The sequence below is a fragment of the Heterodontus francisci genome, chromosome 27 (genome assembly GCF_036365525.1).
Source record: "Heterodontus francisci isolate sHetFra1 chromosome 27, sHetFra1.hap1, whole genome shotgun sequence".
Lineage (NCBI taxonomy): Eukaryota > Metazoa > Chordata > Chondrichthyes > Heterodontiformes > Heterodontidae > Heterodontus > Heterodontus francisci.
In genome coordinates this window covers 18,284,463-18,304,819 of record NC_090397.1, presented here as the reverse complement: position 1 = coordinate 18,304,819, position 20,357 = coordinate 18,284,463, and the positions used below count along the sequence as shown (strand labels likewise).

The window sequence follows — 20,357 nt, the reverse complement described above, 5'->3', positions numbered from 1 at the left end:
CCCTCTCTTCCCCCCCCACCCCCTCTCTTCCCCCCCCACCCCCTCTCTTTCCCCCCCCCCCACCCCCTCTCTTCTACCCCCCCCCCCCCACCCCCCGAATGTGATGCGTTTTCATTATAGGAGGCAATAAATCCACATGTTATGGGCCTGGTGAGCAGCATGCTCTGTGGCTGCTTTCTGTTCTGCTCTGAGATGGCTGCCAGCTGTTTTGGTGTAATTAACTGGAAGAATATCAAATCCTCAATTAGATTTTAGGACTGAACTTTTAAACTGATTTCTTCACATGCATTGATTTGTATTTGTTACTGTTTCTTTCCTTTCTTCCTCCATAACACCCACTCCAAATTTTCCTCCTTTTGGGTTTTGACTGTCTTGCATCCATGTCCCTGATAGTCTACCTATAGCCACTGTGTGCATGAATGTGGCTTGGCTTGCTTCCATCTCCATGTAGGGGAACTTCAAAGCATTTTGACTATTCTCCCTTCTCTTTCTGAATGCACAGATGTATGATGTCTTTTTTAAATAATAAGTAGTAACAATCTGAGTTTTCCTTAATTGTGCTGAATTCCTGAGCATAAAGTCAAATGTCTGTCATCATATAGGCTATTGAGAGCTCTTGCACAGCATTGAGACAAAAAACATTTCTGCACTATTTTTTGTTTTTACTTGGAAGGATTTAATTCCTGTTTTTAATTGTGAGACTTTGAAGATAGTGAATACTAAATTGTTGGATGTGTTTTACTAAATCAATGTAACAATTGGTTCATACTACTTCCCTTTGCAATGAAATGGTGCTGCAGTTTTTTTTTTAATGCTGTCTATATGGCATTTCAATGCACAGCAACAGTTAATACTTAGTTTGCAGCGGTTGTTAGGCTGGTATTTGACATTTGTGCAAATACTGCTTAATCTCAGTTATCCTGTGCTCTTGGGCTTTTACTTCAAGCTAATTTTTGCGATATGTCTGTGTTCTCGTCTTGTCTTGTCTTGTCTCCAAAAATCATTTCTTGAAATAACTGGCTTGTTTTTCTGTCTCTTCACTGGTTTCTGTCTAACCACTTGCCCAGTTTCTATATCTCAGTCGTACCTACCCACACAGACCAGAAAAACAGACTAATGTTCCATTAAGATTGTTACTCAAATCACAAGATGTATTAAGCTGTTCATTCAACATCGTTTTAAAATAGATTGTTTTGACTTGAAATTCACAAAAATATAACAGGCTTGCATATTAGCAAATCTCTAATGATGTTGCTCGTGGATAGTTTGGAAACTAGACTAGCCTAAACAAAGTTGTGATTCATGCATTGTGATGTAGTAAATTTACTTGAAACATTTGATTTGAGATACAATGTTGTGTACTTCACTGATCGTGAAAAAATACAGGGGCAAGCATAAGGTATGTAATGCTACTTACCATTTTACAAAACTTGCTGAAGCTGTGAGGAACTCTTCCCCTCTGAGCTCAACCATCCCCACCACCAAAAACTTACAGTATTTCCTTCCTTTCTATTATATTTCATGACTTTTTTTTGTTTTTCCTCTTGGCGTTTAATGTTGATTTGTAGTTTTTGTTGATCATTATTGTTGTAGTCATACAGTAGGTGGGACAAGTGCAGAAGGGAGTGTTTAAATCTCCAGTGGCAAACATCTGAACATATGGCTGTTTTCCATACATCGGGCCTGGTTGACGATGTCCACAATGTCAAGCTCACATTGTAAATATTGTCTTGCTTTACATTTGGTCAATCGCATATACGTTTGGCATTATTTCAGCCAATTGCTGATTTTTGCCCTGCAGGTATGTGGAGCTTAATGAGACACCTGAGACTGCTTTTGAGTTTGAGAATTGGTAAAAACCCAGAACAATATGATTCATTGAATTTAAACTTTTTGCCCACCCAAATCTAGTACATAGAACATTACAGCGCAGTACAGGCCCTTCGGCCTTCGATGTTGCGCCGACCTGTGAAACCATCTGACCTACACTATAGAACATAGAACATTAGTATTTAATTTTATTTGTTTGCGTGTGAAATTTACTCTCTCTCTCTCTCTCTCTCTCTCTCTCTCCACCCCCCCCCCCCCCATAGACATTTGGGAGTTTCCACTCTGTTCTGGTTTTCTCTGCAGTTTGCCCAAACCAGCATGGAAGATTGCAGGGTTTTAAACAACAATTACATTCAGTGCTAGTTTTAAAAAAAAAAAATCATGTTAGAAGTGGGCCCTGCCCATAAACCTGGCCAGACCCCCGGGATGAGTTAATCACCATTGGGACTTTCCTTTTAATTGTGCTTGTTTGTGGGCCTTTTGCGGAAGTTGGCATGGTTCTTTTGGGTGCAAGGACACGAATAGGAATGTTTTAACATCTTTTGAATACATTTTTTCTAATTTTATTAAACTTGGCTGCTATACTGCAGTAACTAATTGTTCTGTTGGGTGGTGGATTGTCACAGATTAAAAATACTTATTTTTGTGACTAGTGCAACTGAAAACTGGTTTCATCAGCTGCTTCTAATGTGATTTAAAAAAAAACTAGCACTGAATGTACTTTGTGTTTAAACTCCCATGATTGTCTGTGCTGGTTTGGGCAAACTGCACCAAGAAAATCAGCACAACAGAGTGGAAACTCCAGGTACAAATGTCTATGGGAGGGGGAAGCGATTTCACATGAAAGCAAATAAAAATAATTAAATACTACTACATTTGGGTGGGCAAAAAGTTTAAATTCAATGAATCATATTGTTCTGGGTTTTCTACCAATTCTAAAACTCAAAAGCAGTCTCAGGTGTCTCATTAAGCTCCACATACCTGCAGGGTAAAAATCAGCAATTGGCTGAAATAATTGCCAAACTTGTATTTGATTGACCAAATGTAAAGCAAGACAATATTTACAAGGCACTGATGCCTCTTAAATATAGCAAGGAGTATTTTTAGTGTCATTAAAAAAAAAATGACATTTTAAAAATGCCCAATCATGCTGGTTCATTGCAGATTTGGTGATATGCAAATGCATTGTGCAAACACTGTCAACACTGTTCTGTGTAGCCGATTGTGCCCAAAGTATAAAGTCAACCCCATAGATATATTTTTTTTCCTCATGTGACCAGCCCATGTCCACTCATTAATGAAGGAAATTACAGGCTGGTGAGGACAGAGCTGAGAAACCCCAGGCTAATCTATCAGAATATCAACTTAGTCGAAAACTTTGTAAAACATAATGAGATTGATGTATGTGAAAATAAATTTGTAATTTAACTCTACTTTTGATATAAAAATAGACTTTAATGTACAAATTTGTCTGAATCTTCACCATTTTTTAGGGCAAGATTACTAAATTCCATGAAAAATATTTTTACCACAGTGTTTTGGGTTTATGTTTTGTCTCGATCTTATTTGTGGTTTTCAGATGGACATATACTCTGCTGAGTAGCAGTACTCCCATTGATTGCACTAATTCTGTTCCTGGATTTGTCTTTTGCTTAGGTCCCACCACCTTTCCACTTGTGCTCAGTGTAATGTACTGCATCCTTCCCTTGTTCTGTGGTCTCTGGAAATTAGATGATGTAGTTAGCAAAGAAATGCAGAGGAATTGATTTACCTCAATTTCTCTCCCATTTCTCACCAGAATTGCAATATTATCACCCCATGTGGGTTTTAAGCATTTCATATGTAAATATAATTTGCTATAATCTATGAATTGACATGTAATTTTAAATACATTATCCTGGTATGTGATAGATTCCCATTAGGAATCCAAGTAAAAATGTATGGAACATGGGCGGCACAGTGGCGCAGTGGTTAGCACCGCAGCCTCACAGCTCCAGTGACCCGGGTTCAATTCTGGGTACTGCCTGTGTGGAGTTTGCAAGTTCTCCCTGTGTCTGCATGGGTTTCCTCCGGGTGCTCCGGTTTCCTCCCACAAGCCAAAAGACTTGCAGGTTGGTAGGTAAATTGGCCATTATAAATTGCCCCTAGTATAGGTAGGTGGTAGGGAAATATAGGGACAGGTGGGGATATGGTAGGAATATGGGATTAGTGTAGGATTAGTATAAATGGGTGGTTGATGGTCGGCACAGACTCGGTGGGCCGAAGGGCCTGTTTCAGTGCTGTATCTCTAAACTGAACTAAACATAAACAAACCATGTTATTGAATATTAACATCATTTGAGCCATTGCAACTTCAATCTATAGGAGGTTGAGCAGGATTGATTTTTTTTTTAATGAATTTGTGAAGTGTACTAGTAAAATTTCACCTCGTATTCAAATAATTAAAATAAATTAATTAATTATAGAGTTATTAACTTTGGTCTCCTCAAATTTGGTTTGTATCGAGAGAGAGGACTTTGAGCTATTTAGTGCCAGGTGAAGTATTGGCGAAACAAATCTCACTAGTACCTGTTATATTCAAAGCAATTTCAGGTAACTTAAACTCATTAGCGATTTGACCTGTGGGATTTTGTTTTCTTTCCCCTCTGTGCCTAAAACATTTTACTGACACGCTTAACCTAATGGTAATACTGAAACCCAATTTACTGACAGATTGATTTATCTTAATGTTATCTACAAATTGAAAGCATCTTTTGGACATTATACTCCTTGGTGTATGTGTCTAAAGAAAGTAATACAGAACATTACAGGAGGTAGAAGAGAAAAAGCATTTTCCAAAAAGAAGATGATGAAGTAAAGTTAGAAAATGAAATATGAAACTTGTGTTGCTAGAATTGGTCGTTGTGACCTGGTGGTGTTTCAAGCTTGATTGCAATTAGTTAACCTAAATATGTATATTCTTCCAGATTGATAGTTATCCTTGGCTACTTAGCCCTATCCTCAAGCTGTGTTGCTTGCTGCTGAGAAATAGATCAATTTTTCACTGTTGCCAGTACTAGGGGCCAAAATCACTTAGCAATTGGGTTAATTAGGAGCCAATGCAGAGTGAAGTTAATTTTACTGTGCTCCACAAGTACGTAAACCCAACCTAGAAAAGCAATCCCACAATACTACAGTATCCAATTTAGTTCCCACATTAATCATCCCTGAAGCCTCGTTGGGACTTAGTTTGGACTGCGGCAAAACTATGGGCTGTTTTTGCTCTAGGCTGAGACTGCCCTAACATCATAAGACCTGTGTAGGTGGCAGAGTGTAAGCTAAATTTAAACTCTGGCCTGAAGGATAAAAGGGCAGATTGTAATCCAACTAGCCATTTAGTTCCAGTACAGGTCCTAGATTGAGTGTATTCTGACATTAAGCCATGTTTTTCTCGTGTTTGTAAAGCTTAGATATGACTTTGATCAGTGAAAGATTTGTTATCTTGTCTCTTCAGATTCAGGAAGCCACACATGGTGGTAATGTGCTCTTGCCGTGGAGTGGTAAGACTGGTTCACATGGAATGTTTCCCATCAGGCAGGTTCCCGACCTCTGGTTACTAGAGAGGCACTTATCTTTATAAAAGGAATGAAAAAATGTGGTGACTCACCGTATAAGATAGCTAGACTATTGCTATTGTCTGCCACATTGTTTCATTTCATTGCACAATGATGGCACCATTTCTCTTCAAAGTGCAAATTACATGATCTGTTTGTTTTTCTTCTCATTCCAACTTCTTCAAGCACGCAGTTGAATTCCAAATGGAATTCTGTTTTTTTCCTCCAAAGAGTGGTGTAAATTGCCTAAATACTGGAAAGAAATTAATTCTAGGTGATTACAAGATAACTTTGGTTGCAAAAATCCCTTCAGCCCATTTGATCTTCTGGAATACCAGTCCTAATGCAGTATTGAGCTGGTTCTTAAACAAGTGCAGTGTTCCTGTATCAGTCACACTTTCTGGCAATTATTCCATCATGCTTTGCACAATTATTTGGCACATGCACTTTTGACACCTTGTTTTTTTTCCACCCTGGTGTATTTGAAAGTCTGGTCACAGTCTTACCTTCTCTATCTCTTTAGACAACTTGTTTGGCACAGTAAAATGTTTCTCTTTCTCTCCCCAGTTATCTCTTTGAACTGAAGCCCCAGCTTATCTTGCTCCTCAAATTCATCCCTTTAAACTGGGCATCAGCCTCATTATTGATAGCTGCAATTTCTCTTGGGCTGGATGCCTCCCTTTTTGTTGCGCCATCAGTATTTTTAGTTGCCACAGTGGTTAGCACCGCAGCCTCACAGCTCCAGTGACCCGGGTTCAATTCTGGGTACTGCCTGTGCAGAGTTTGCAAGTTCTCCCTGTGTCTGCGTGGGTTTTCGCCGGGTGCTCTGGTTTCCTCCCACAGCCAAAGACTTGCAGGTTGCTAGGTAAATTGGCCATTATAAATTGCCCCTAGGATAGGTAGGTGGTAGGGGAATATAGAGACGGTGGGGATGTGGTAGGAATATGGGATTAGTGTAGGATTAGTATAAATGGGTGGTTGATGGTTGGCACAGACTCGGTGGGCCGAAGGGCCTGTTTCAGTGCTGTATCTCTAACTAAATAAACCAGGTCACTGTTCCACCATAAATAAAAACAAAAAATGTTAGAAATACTCAGCAGTTCTAGCAGCATCAGTGGAGAGAGAAAGAGTTAACATTTCAGATCACTTCATCAAAACTGGGAAGAGTTAGAAATGAAATAGGTTTAAGACCCAGCTAGATGCTGCATTCGGGTTGGTATTAGAGAAGATCAAATGGGCTGAAGGGATTTTTGCAACCAAAGTTATCTTGCAATCACCTAGAATTAATTTCTTTCCTGTATTTAGGCAATTTGCACTACTCTTTGGCAAAAATACCAGAATTCGATAGGTTTTAAATAAGTCAATGCAAGAGGGTGGAAAAAGAACAAAAGGGAAGGTCTGTGGTAGGGCGGAAGACAGGAGACATTAACTGACAAAAGAGATGGTGAGGCAGAGTCATACGGAGTGATGATGGGGCAAGTAAAGAGACAAAAGATATGTCCAGAGGTGGTGTGAATGGCAGAATAATGAACAGCTGCCGTCCAAAAGCAAAACTAGATTAAGACTGAAACGTGCAAGCAAGAAACTAAGTGACTGCTGACAATGCAGTCCGGTGTCGACGTCCTCAGGGTGCTCCCAGCTTTGCACATGCGCAGAATGGACCGTTGCTGTCAGTATGGTGTTGTGCATGCGCAGCCTACGTCACCCGGCTTACCAGGACTAATTCGCACAAAAATGCCATTGCATACTGCAGCGTCTGCTCGCCACTTCTCCCCCCTCGGCCACTGCCTCGCTGCTTCCTGCCCTCTGCTCTGTGTCCAGCCCCCTCCTGCTTCTGGTCCACGTTCCCACCTGCAATTGCTGTCTGTCTTCTCTGCACGGGGGTAGTGGGGCGAGAGAAAGCGACAAGATAGGCAGGGGAGGGAGACTGCGAGCGGGATGAAGCAGGGGGCAGAGCAGAGGGGATGAAGCGGTGAGGTCAGGGGCGAGTGGCTCACAGGTGGGGTGGGGGGTGTGGTGGTGAAGTGGGGGGAGGCGTGGCATGGAGCAAGTGGCGAGTAGACTGGCATGGAAAGCAGTGGCGAAGAGAAGCACGCTGGCAGGAAGGAGCGGGATACTGTGGTGGGGGTGGGATGGAGGCGGCGATCGCAGCCACTGTGGGCATTTGGGTTTCATTTTGTTTTTGAGATACATTGAACAGTGCTGTCTTTACTACTGGCAGCTGCCAAAACATTGTAGACAATGACGTTTCAGTGCATGAGGCTGCATTTGAGGATGTGCAAGTACTGCACTGCCTAGTGGTTGTGTTGTCAGCAAACACAGCCAACAAGAAATGGAAACAAAATGGTGGGCAAAGATTGCAATCTGAAATTGTTGAACTCTATATTGAGTCCAGAAGGTCTAGTTGCGAGATGAGGAGCATGTTTGTCTGTTACTCATCTCGGTCAGCACAGTGAACTTTATTCAGCAAGTTTATAAAAGATGTCCTGATTGTTGACCTGAAACTTGAATCCATTTTTTTAAAGATCTAATTTGTGCGTATGAGATTCCTCTTGTAATGTCTTAATATGTAGCAGATTAAGAAAAAGATTTGATGTGTGTTCTCAAATTTGGAGTGTTCATGGCTTGAATCCAGAGGGTGTGTAATGTTTTTGCAATGCTTGCAAATAGTCCCTTACCAAAAGGATCAGTATTATAAAGATCAGACTCAAAAGCAGCCCAGACTGATGGAATGAAAGCTCTCCTCTCCCAGCTGTGAAAGTCTTGTGAAATTATCACTTCAGTTTTTAGTGGGTGTGAGTTCTTGGCACAATAAGTCACAACTTTGCATAAATAATACAAAGGTCAGTTATCTGATTATAAGGATGATCGATATGTAAAAGATGTCAGACTGGTACTATGAGTGCTTTTCCGCCCTTTGGACACATTGGGGCAGTGCAGATGGAGCTTTACTTTGCATGTAGCTGTACTAAATTGCATGTCAATGCACTGTGGTTGTAGTGGTAGCCCAAAATAGAGAAGTGTTCAGTTACTGAACCTTGGCATCCCTTTATCTTGTCTGTTTCACCAAAAATAGTTTTTATTAAAGGAGGGAAAAATTCCTCACATCTTGAGTAGTGTGTTCTTAAAATAGTAGTTCAAACATTTGTCAAATTTGTTTTTCAGGTATTTGTCTGCCTATGGAAAGGGTGCAAAGTATACAACACACCGTCTACTAGTCAGAGTTGGCTGCAGAGGCACATGCTTACACACAGTGGAGACAAGCCCTTTAAGGTAAGTGTGAAAACATGTATTACAAATTCTATGCAATCATGACTTCAGAAGAACACCGGTGCAATTTTGTAGGGAATGAGTCGCGAGTCATGAATGTTAAATTGTGGAAATACAGAGCTCCCAAAATACTTCTGTTTGGCTTGAGTTGCAGACTACATTATTGGGTTGAAATGTGACTTTGGAGACCAGTTGTAGCAGAGATTAAGGCTGAATATACAGCTGTCTTTGGACTCTGGCCAGTATATCTGTAGCATGATGCATAGCTGGCAGACTGCTGCTAGCTGCATATAATCTATCCAGGTTGCAATTAATGTCACACAAAGGAGCTCTGCACCTGAGCCCTTGTGTGAATGGAAAACAGAGCTAATTTTTATAATTCAGAGTGGGGGTTCTTGGTCACTTTCAAAAAGCACCTTTTTCACCAGCCTAGAGTAAGACTGCAGACTTGATCTTGAGATGCTGCAAGACTGCCTATTGGCAGGATCTCACTGCTTGCCTTTGGGCATGAAATTGGAACTTTGACACTTTCAAAGTATTGCAGTGCATTGATATGAAATGACAGCATAACTGCAGCTTAATTGGTTTTCTGAACATGATATTGGAAAGTGGTATTAACTACAGAGCATTAGATCGGTTTATAATGTAGCACCAGTATTTTCACTGGATACTTGGATTGAAGGTTAGAATCTGATATAGGTTATTAGTGCACTCATAACTGTTAAGCAACTAACATTTTAATAAAATGCAGTGCATAATTTGTCCCTGGAATGGAGTTCCTCATCTTAAATAACTGACACACACTTGTGATTTGACCAATCAGGTCTTGCTGGTGTTTTGTCCATTGTCTCCAATAGCGTAATCAGGACATGAAAATGTATGTTGAAACTCAACTCAAATTGACAACAGTTGGACATTATTAACGATATCCATCTAACACACAATTAGAACATCAGTAAGTAACCCATTTAGTAAGTTAGCATTAATTGTGTTGTCTGCTTCTGTTTAAACCGAGTAGTGAGTTGCTTCTTGACAGCTGCTAAGGACCAAGGGAGGAGGAAAAGCCCAAACAGGCAGCAGCTGAAACTCATCAGGTAGTAATTAATGCACTGAGCTTTGTACTATGGAACTGAGGGTAGGTAGGTGAGACTGGTTTGGATCTCCTTCAGATTTGCCTTCTCATCATTATGTTCAGGCACTTCAGTAGGCACTTCGCTAATGTTGCCGTCCCACCATTTTCATAGGAATTTAGGAGCAGGAGTAGGCCATTCAGCCCTTCGAGCCTCCTCCACTGTTCTATTTGATCATGGCTCATTGTACTTCACCTCCATCTACCTTATCTTTGCTCCAAATTACTTAATACCATTAAATAACAAAATCCCTTGTTCTGGATTCCCTCACCAAAGGAAATGGTCTGTGTATCTACAGTATTGAATGCCTTTATCATTTTAAAGATCATGAAATCGTACTCAACCTTCTAATCTCAAGGGAATAAAAACCAAGTTTATGCAACCTGCCCTCAATTAGCCATTTAAATCCTAGAGTTCTAGTGAATCTGGGCTGTGCTCCCTCCAAGGCCAATATATCTTTCCACTAAAATGTTCAAGAGGAAGGAGTATTAAGCTCTTGGTCCTCACCAAAGCTAAAGTGTATCTCCATTATGACTACTATATCTATCCCTCAAGAGTTATTAATGCTTTTAACTCCAATTTTTTTTGAAGACTTGGTGCATTTGCAAATAAACCACCTAATCCCATCTCTGACTTTTTTGGAATATTCATTTTTTTTTTGCTTGTGTAGGGAGCTGATTTAGTGGATAAATGCATGAAAATGAATGGACATCCTGGCGGTATCTGGAATCTTGAAAATCAATACCTGAATTCTTCATGAGCAGTTAACTTAAATCAGAAAACCATTTCTTTTTAAAATAGCAATTTGGTTTGCATGGACTGCAGTACTTGCCAGTTACTCGATATAACTGCAACAGTTACATTTGCTCAATGTTCTGCTTGCAGTACAATTGTGATTTTCTGCAGTGATTTACTCTTGATATTGCAATGTGAAATATGACCTTTTCTGTTGTATTTTCTTTCAGTGTGTTGTTGGTGGGTGCACTGCTAGCTTTGCATCGCAAGGTGGCCTTGCTCGTCATGTACCTACACACTTCAGTCAACAAAACTCTGCAAAAGTCACTAGTCAACCGAAGGTTAAGGAGGAGTCACCTTCTAAAGCAGTTATGAACAAACGAAGGAGGCTAAAAAATAAACGACGGCGCTCACTACGTGAGTTTTCATCTGATTTTTAAACTAATTTATTTGCAACCAGCATCTGGTTGTCATGAATAATCTTGTTTCCAACTCTGGCTGATGGTTTAAGATGCAATGATTTGCTTCCACAGTTTTGTATTCAACAGTTGATATTTGGTTGATGGAGCTGGAGGGGGCATGTGCATAATTGTACTTTTTTTTTTCTCCATTTGACTTCGGTTTTACTTGTGTCCAGACTGCTAGGATGATTTTCTTTACTTGATAGCTATTCATAATAGGTCTTGGGTGATATAAGTTTAGGTACTCTCAGCCTAGTTACTTTTGGCCTGTAATTGACTGGTATAGGAAATGAAAATATTCATAGTGATAAAGGGGTGTTCTGGTGCAGTTGAAGACGGGCAGATGAAAGGAGATTTACTTTGGATGTGCCTCTTCGTGGCCTGATAATTTCAGGTTCATGTCCTTCAGGAAATGGAACCTGTTACTCTTACCTGGTCCAGCGTACATGCAACTGCTGTCTCGCTTGACATGGTTTACTCTTCCTGCCTTCCTTCTGAAGTGGCCTGGCAAGGCACTCGGTGTACAGTTATTACAACATCTCTGACTTCAGATGGATTTTAAAAATGTCTTCAGTTGTCCTGTCGAATGGGGAGGAACTTGTGTAGGTCAGTAATCTGAGGATCTGTGGCAATTAGTTTGTTCCCAATCCAATAAGCAATGCTTGTACTTGGTTTTCAACTGCAGGCCTCGTGATGAAAAAAAGTGCTTCATGAAAAACAATGCTTCATTTGACAGTCACTTCTCATTCAGAATGATGGCATGGTATCATCGAGCTCCTCTTGATAGAAGGAACAGACATTGTGCTCTTCAAAATTGTTCTTTGTCAGATGAAAGAGATGATCATTTGGAAGTAATTCAAATAGTGATGCACAGAGACTGACTAAAGCAAGCTTTAATATGTCAACATTTAATTGGAGGGGCAGTATTGCTATGGGACAGAACACTTTAAAAAGGATGTCAAGGCCTAGGAGAGGATGCAGAGGAAATTTGTTAGAATGGTATCGGGGATGCAGGACAGTTATATGGAGAGACTGGAGAAGCTGAAATTGTTCTCTTTTAAATCAGAGGTTTAAGGGGAGATTGAATAAAGGTTTCAAAAATTATGAATGGTTTTGACATAGCAGAAACAGTTTCTGTTGGCAGGGTTGCTAACGAGGGCCCAGATTTAAGGTAATTGGCAAATAAAACCAGAGGGGAGATGAGAATTTTTTAAAATTCAAGTTATGATGTGAAATGCACTGCTTGAAAGAATGTAAACCGATTCAGTAATAACTTTCCAATGGAAATTGATGTATGCTTAAAAAGGAAAAATTTGTAGACATCTGGGAAAGAGCAGGGGTGGGGGAGGTGGTGAAATTAATAGCTTTTTCAGAAAAAGCACAGGTGCAATAGACCAAATGGTGGCCTCCTATACTATATCATTTTAACAATAATGCTTATCTGGTATAATATGGACACACAGTACTGGAAAAAAATTAGTGAGTGAATCGGTATATTTTGAGAATCCAAGTTAATGCTTAGCCATAATGTGGAAAATCTCATTGCTGTCTTGAGGCCAGAGCCAAAATTGTCAGTTACCGTCGCAAGGTTTGCACAACATTACCTAATTTCTGAATTACGTGGCAGTGCAAAGTTTTTTTCTTTAACCACTGACTTGAAGGTGACTGTACATCATAGTCATGTAATAGTTTACTCCTGCGAAAGTCAATGCAGAACATTTTCTGAGCTTTGCGTATAGAACAATTCAATCCCAAGTATTTTTCTGAAGATGGATCTTTGAAATCACTTTAGTTACGTGTAAACAAAGGCTCGTCTTTGCATTACTGTTCATCTTGCTTTAAGTGACATGATTGCAATGAGCACAATGCATAGTACTTTTGTGTATTGAATGATCTTGGATTTTAATAACACTCGACACGGCGAGGGAGTCTAGTGGATGATCTGTGTTCACAAAATTCAAGTGATTACTAACTTGACTATGGTTTAATTTTCTTCTCTCATTGGAACACTGGGTAACACGTTTGCACTGTGCATCTTTTCTTTATGGAGAGGCACGAATGAGTAAACATGGCTAAAGTGCGATTTGTTTTATGTTTTACAATGGTTATTACTTGAACAGGAGGGTTGTTGTATAAGGGTTTGGATGATGAATCTGCCATTAGTTGCTCCAAGCTGAGACTGAGCCCTGAAGTGGTTTGTCTTTAGTGGTTCAAGCTGCTTTATAGTGGTCAGCTGTAGAAATTTTGCCATGGACCAAGGTCATTTTGCTGATTATGATGAACAAATTATTGAGACATAACTCGTGCATGTCTGTGGATGAGAATTTTATCTTTACTCTCCATACTGCTGGTGGAGGTGTTCTGCTGAGATTGGTTCTGCCCTCCCATTGCACAATGCCAAATATGGGGAGTGCAGCATAGGTGGGTCCTAAGTGGACGCAGCAGGAAGAGAATATAGCATTTCTTTGGAAAATGGCTTTTTTGTAACTCTCTGGCCCATACCAATTAGTTCAGGTTTATGACCTAACCGCATGAAAAGTAGGCACAAAATTGACACTTCGTGGAATTAATTCTCCAGATATGATTGGCTATGTTAACACAAGGGGCAGTGTTGACCAATCATTTGAAGCTGTCAAAACACATACAACATTACATCGCGCTGGTAATATTTATAGTGTCAACAGAACAACTTTTAGTTTGAACCATTTGCAGTGGAATAAACATACTATTCTCTTATTGAAGCAACTATGTAGAATTTGAAAACTGCTGCGATTACTTCTGTATATCTATTATACATGAATTGCTTTTTGATGGTCTTGGGAAGGCTTTCTATATTTGCTGCTGATTTATTGGTTACAAAAGCTTTATTTTTTTTCCCCTTGGAACCCAGGATATAATCCATAACCTGCCCCTATGCTGGTAATTCTCTTATAATTGTACCTTTAGGATCAAACACCTGTTGGTAACAGATGGTGCAGAGATACATTACAGGTATTATAACAGATGAGTTGGAGTGTGTTGAAGGGCTGTAAGGAAAATACGTTATGTTTGGGCTAAGGCAATGACAATTGAAAGTTTACATAGTTGTCAGAAGCTGGAGATCGAGTTACAGACTGTAATTCATTACAACTGAATGTTATTTTTGGGTAGTATAAATGAGTGAATTTGTTCAATTACAACTGGCTGTTGGAGCTGAGGGAAGCTTTTTTGGGCAGGAGGAGGAGAATTGAGTTTGCATATGAAACCTTTTTTGAGAGCTGCTTCAGTTCTTACAAAAATTGTAGCACATCACATGAGCATATAATTAAAGACTCAACAGTATTGGATCCGCATACACTAAGTAACCGGTCATGTTGTAAAGCTATAATGTAGCCACTTTGCACTCTTCACGCAACTTGAGATGGCATGCATAGCTTTAACCACCTAACTTTGTTTGATTCAGTGTGTTTATACAAGTGTAGGTTTTACCTAAACAGTTGAGGTATAATTGACGATAGAATTCTTTAGTACTGTGACCATTTTTTCCAATTTCTGTAGCATTGCCACTATTGCCTTTTTTACATTTTCAGGAAAGGTATATTGAGAGCAATTTTTTATTTAATTGCTTTTGTATATTTTTCCTTATGACTTTAACTGGATAGCTTAAAAATTGCAATAATGCAAATGATATGTCCACTGGTGAATTGCCCCTTCTGATATTTTTTGTTTTTTTACAGCAAGACCACATGACTTTTTTGACGCTCAAACAATGGATGCCATAAGACATCGTGCCATCTGCTTTAATCTGTCGACCCATATTGAAAGTCATGGAAATGGACATAGTGTTGTGTTCCATAGCACAGTGAGTAAGCCTTCCCAGTAGACTGCACTTCCAATCATGAAGCTGTTAGTTACTTTCATGGTTTAGTGGGTTAGACAATGATTAGTATATTAATCCATAAAAGCCTGAATTATTGATGTCAAGTTGGTTGAACTTAGTCAGGTAGCAATTGGGTTTCCACAGTTGGCCTCTGCATCCTGGACTGGAGAGTGGCAAAATCAAATATTTACTATTATATTTATTGTTAGAAAGTGCATGTGTATGTACACTGGGTAAGGATTTGGAGTGCACAGTAATATGATTATCTTGATTCTAAGTGTCATTAGACACTTGCTGTTCAGGATTACATTTGAATGTCCAGTTGGGCAAGGCACTGCAGCTGCCAGCACACATGGAACTCCTCCTGAGCAAGGGAAATAGAGAAACCAGGGAGAAAATTGGTGCATAAAAAAGAACGCAGCTGGTCCAAGGGCTTGAACTTCCACTGACGAGCACAGGGTAATTCTATTTGTTTTTATGCCAAATTGGGTCAGATTCTACAGTGTTGACTCCAGCTGTTGTGCTGAAGCTCATCTCTCCTCTGAGCTAGATGTTTGGGTCTGTCTCGGGAAGGCAGTGCAGCTAAGTGCAAGCAGTAGCCAGTTTTTTCAAATGCTTTCGTGACCTTGTGCTTCACAAAAATCGAAGCAAACACAAGGGTTGGAGTGGAGAAAGATTAAATGCCTGATCAAAATGGACCAGGGAGTAAGCAAAAAAGTTAAATTCTTTTGAGTGGCTCCTGTTAACCTCATGCCCTTCCCCAATTATTCAGTTGTTTGGAGACATGTTGTCCTTGTGCCTCTTGGAGGCAAATACCTACATCACTTCCATGCAGTTTCTATATTGCTGGCTTGTACAGTCCACCCACAGCATCTGAGATCAATGGGGAGCGGCATAGTCCGCATATGCAATTTTCAACAAAACCATGCGCTGTTCAGAAGTCACCAATGTTATCTTGAGACTGTACTTTTGGTTGTCCTGGCCCTACCCTCTAAAACATCCCACTTAGCTTCAATCTCCCTCTTGGGCTGTATTTTTGGTCATCTCTCCTTGCTGTCTATTACTGTTTCTTATCCATTCATCACCTAAGATATTGATTACATTAAAAGTGTCATGAATTTAACTTACTAAAATCAGTAAACTTGCCTCATGGCAACAAAGCAGAAATATAAATGAACTGATGCAGCCTCTATCTGAGATGACAATACTTCCAGAAGTGGAATCTTCTTGCTGATTTTCTGACCCAGTCACCAGCAGTGGCAAGTACAAGATGCACAACCACACAAAGCATGCAGTTCAGTTCTACTGTTTTAGATCTGGCCATAAGCTGGGTAAATTGTTAGCTAACCCATACAGATCAGCAATTCACTTCCAGTATTTATCAAGCTGTGTGAAGAAGTCGTCATTTATGGCATAGAAGGAGGCCATTCAGCCTATTGAGTCCATGCCAGCTCTCCACAGAGAACTCCAGTCAGTACTACTCTCCACGTTTATTTCCCACCCAATTTCCTTTTGAAATTGTCTCTTCCGCCACCTTCATGGGCAGCAAGTTGCAGGTCATTACTGCTCGCTGCGTTAAATAAAAAGTTTCCTCGTTCCCCTGCATCTCTTGCCCAAAACTTTCAATTTCTGTCTCCTAGTCCTTGTACCATAGGTTAATGGGAACAGTTTTTCCTTGTCTAACTTATTCAAGCCTGTCCGAATCTTGTACACCTTTATCAAATCTCCATTGATCCAAGAAGAACCCCAGCTTTTCCAACCTAACCTCATAACTAAAATCCCCCATCCCTGGAACCATTCTGATAAATCATCTCTGCACCCTCTCAAGGGCCCTCACATCCTTCCTAAAGTGTGGTGACTAGAACTGGGTGCAATACTCTAGTTGGGCCCCAACGAGAGCTTTATAAAGGTTCCGCATGACTTCCCTGTTTTTTGTACTCTATGCCTCTATTTATGAAGCCCGTGTTCCCCAAAGTTGTAGAAAAAGGCTGACTGCATTTCTCATGGAAAGCTAGAGTCATGTATAAATCTTTCACTTGTACAGTTCCTGTTTACTTGCCAAATCAATTTAAAGTATAAACTGGACAGCTGGTGCAACATTTATGTATCCTAAGGAGTGTGTGTCAGCTGTGACTGTCAGTTTTAGCTTTGCTAGCATTCTTCACCTCTGAGGCAGAAGTTTGTGCGTTCAACTCCCAATCCAGAGACTTGAGCACAAAAATGAAGGCCAGCACTCCAGTGCAGTACTGAGGGAGTGCTGCACTGTCAGAGTTGCCATCTTTTGGATGAGACATTAAACCGAGGCCCCTTCTGCCCCTCAGATGGATGTAAAAGATTCAATGCCGCTATCTCAAAGAGGAGCAGGGTATTTATCCCCAATGTCGTGGGCAATATTTATTCCTCAATATCACCCAAAACAGATTATCTGGTTATTACCGCATTGTTGTTTTAGGCGTTTGTTGTGCACAAATTAACTACCACGTTTCCTACATTGCAACCGTGCCCACATTTACTATAAAGTGCTTTGGGCCATCTGGTGGTCATGAAAAGTGCGATATAAATGTAAGTCTGTGTCTCTTTATGCCAAAGGATTATTAGTGTTGCCTCTTATGAATCCAACTTGCACAGTAAAATTCAGAGCCCTAGCAGCCCACTGCAGATTGCTTCTGCTGGAAGAGATTTCATGGTACAATGTAATTGTTTTGCTTTACTACTAGAGTTAAGTTCTAACACTTGCAATGATCTTCACCATAATGATTTAATGCTAATTTTGCATCCCAAAGAAGGGATCAATTATCTCTAAAAATTCACCTCATTAAAAAGTCAGTCTCACACGGTATATAAAACCTTTTGTTTCAAAAAGGAACACTACTACTTAATCTTTGGGAATTTTATGCAAGGTCTGAGTACTGTCCTTTCACTAGTTCAAAGACAACACAGAGCAGTTGACTAACAGCTTGTCTGTGGCCTTCATGGAATGGGCTTGGGCAGTCAAACTACTTTTCTGTACATCAAAGTCTACAACAGAAATGACACTAAATTGCCATTAACCTGTAAAGAGCACAAGCTGAGGGCTTGTGTGGGAAGTAAAAATATCACCATGGTGAAGTAAGGATGTTCTGAGGTTAACTTGTTGAGACTGGGGCAATCTTTGCTCTCATTCATGTGCCTGACTTCATGCAAAATCTTTTGGTGGTGGGGGTAGAATGTTTTTTTTTCTCGGTGCAGAATCTTGATAACTAAGCACAAAATTACACATGCCAGTCAACAGCACTTAATTTATACATCCCCACTTAATCATAATTGGACATTGGTTATAGGAGAGGTTGTGCAGAGTTAAATGGCAATATTGTACCCCCATGCATCAGTTCACTTTATCTGTAAAACTTGGTAGTTTATTTGGCAAAAATTTCCATTTCTGTTTGTTGTCTACACAGGTAAGCTTTGAAATCAATTTGTTACTTGAGTCATGTTCAGTACTTTGGAGACAGATTGGTATGTTGACTGAAAAACTAAGTCCATTCAAACCTCAAACCTTGAAAGTTTGCCCATTGATCTTTTAAGTTGTGAAAAAAAGGTTTGACATAGTGAAAATGAGTCGATGTGACTACAAGGAAATGATGTTCGGGGGAGTTCACTCTAAGATGACAAACTTTGAAGCAAGAAAAGAACTTTTAAAAAAAAAGATCATTTATAAAGTCTTTAAGGTGCCAAATTATTGAGTTGCTTGCCTGCAGCTATCCCATTCTATCTTCATTTAAAAAATTGTAAAAAGAATATTTGAATAAGTACTGATGTAATGTCAGTGCTGTGATTAGTTTAGAATATAAAGATTATGTTCCTGCTAGTATGTATGCATCTTTAGCAAATGTCTAATCTTGATCCAATTAACTGACATTTATTATCTCTGATCTATTTGTAAGTAATTACTAGAATTCTGCTTAAGATGTCAGACTTCTTGGATGAAAATTTTGAATTTTTATTCACTTAAAATTAAAACTTGAGTTTGTTACGGAGATTTATCTTTTAACTTGAGGAAATTAATTACAAAATGGAATGAAATGCAGCTTCTGTTAGGGATGTGGAGCTCCTCAAGGGCGAGCTTTAACAGACAAAGGAACTGGTGGAGAAAAACATGCTGCAGTTGCTGCAAGTGCAAGCTGCTGAGTTTTTTGTCGTTTAATGCATTAACGCCTCAGCATAAGTCACCCGGGGTAATTCTGCCAAGTTGGTGAGCAGAGTGATTTAGCTCTGCAGTAAATTGCCGTGCCCTCATTTTGAGAGTCTGTTTCCAGGTATTTATTATCCCTTAATTCTGGCCATTATGCTCCCATAATAGCTTTGATACTCTACAGCTGGTGGAAACACAAGTCATTCTTTTGACCTTTTACTCGGGTTCTGTATCTGATTAAAGAAATATCTGGGAGCCATCTAGTGGTGGCACTTAAGTGTGGCTCTGTTATATCCTTTCTGGATGAACCAGAAATAAATTCTGCAGTGGGGACAGGAACCCAATAAATGTTTTATAGCTTGTGTATTACATGGGTGAGTGTTTTATCAAAAGGAAATGGTTTGTTTTAGTTCTCTTTGTAATTGCACCCCTATTTTTAATCCTGTATTTGTTTCCCACTTCCATGTATTCCAACTTGGAAAATAGTCTGAAATATCCCAAGGGTTTTGACTACTACTCTTTCCCTTTCTGACTAACTCACCGCAAAATGCCACTAAATTGGCTATCTTACCTGTAAGCGACAGGATGGCTGGTGCAGAAAATGAAAAATGTCGCTGCTGTGGTTGGGAGTGAGGAGTATTGTTGGAGCAGTGGAGATGGGACTATGCTCTGTATCTTCCCTTCATATTTATAAAAGCTTGCACTGAATGGCTCAACATCCATTTTCCAAAATATCTGCAAGGCAAAGGGGGCTTTTTTGGGGGGGGGAATTAAAATTAATTTTTTTAAAATCCCAAAACTTGACACACTTATCCAGGAGTGCATCCCTAGCTTATTTTCCGTTCCAATCCCATACTGGCAACAACATCAAAAGGGGGCAGTGGGAGAGGAGGGAATTGTAACTATCTGTATAGTATGTGCGAATTGTATCTGTGCTTCTGATGGTAAGATGCAGCAACCTTTGCTAGCCGAATATAGCATACCATTCGGCCTGGAAGATTCTGAGAGCTCCTGTTCTGTAGCCTCAACAGTTATGGGCAGGCATATGATAAGCAGTGATAGACAGACATTTAAGGAGATATTTTGTAAGTTGCGACAAAGATGTATTCCATTGAGAAAGAAAGACTATGAAAAGGGTAAACCATCCGTGGCTAACTAAGGATGGTATCAAATTGAAAGAAAAAGCATACAATGCTGTAAACATCAGCAGTAAAAACCAACAATGGATGACTTAAAAAGGGAAAACTTAGAATACAAGAGTAAATTAGCAAGAAATATAAAAACAGACAGTAACAGCTTTCACAAGAA

General features: G+C 39.8%; 1 protein-coding gene across 4 annotated transcripts in view; it reads left to right on the top strand.

Annotated features, from left to right (window-relative positions):
- The window catches only part of aebp2 (AE binding protein 2), a 112,286-nt gene that overhangs the window by 38,050 nt on the left and 53,879 nt on the right, over positions 1 to 20,357 (top strand). For all 4 annotated transcript variants that reach the window (XR_010977632.1, XR_010977633.1, XM_068058944.1 and 1 more), the window contains exons 3-5: positions 8,589 to 8,696; positions 10,789 to 10,975; positions 14,736 to 14,860. Coding sequence is in view for 2 of the 4 variants with exons in the window: in XM_068058944.1 (XP_067915045.1) it covers positions 8,589 to 8,696; positions 10,789 to 10,975; positions 14,736 to 14,860 (420 nt within the window). In the remaining 2 variants the exon portion in view is untranslated. The remainder of the gene's footprint in view (positions 1 to 8,588; positions 8,697 to 10,788; positions 10,976 to 14,735; positions 14,861 to 20,357) is intronic.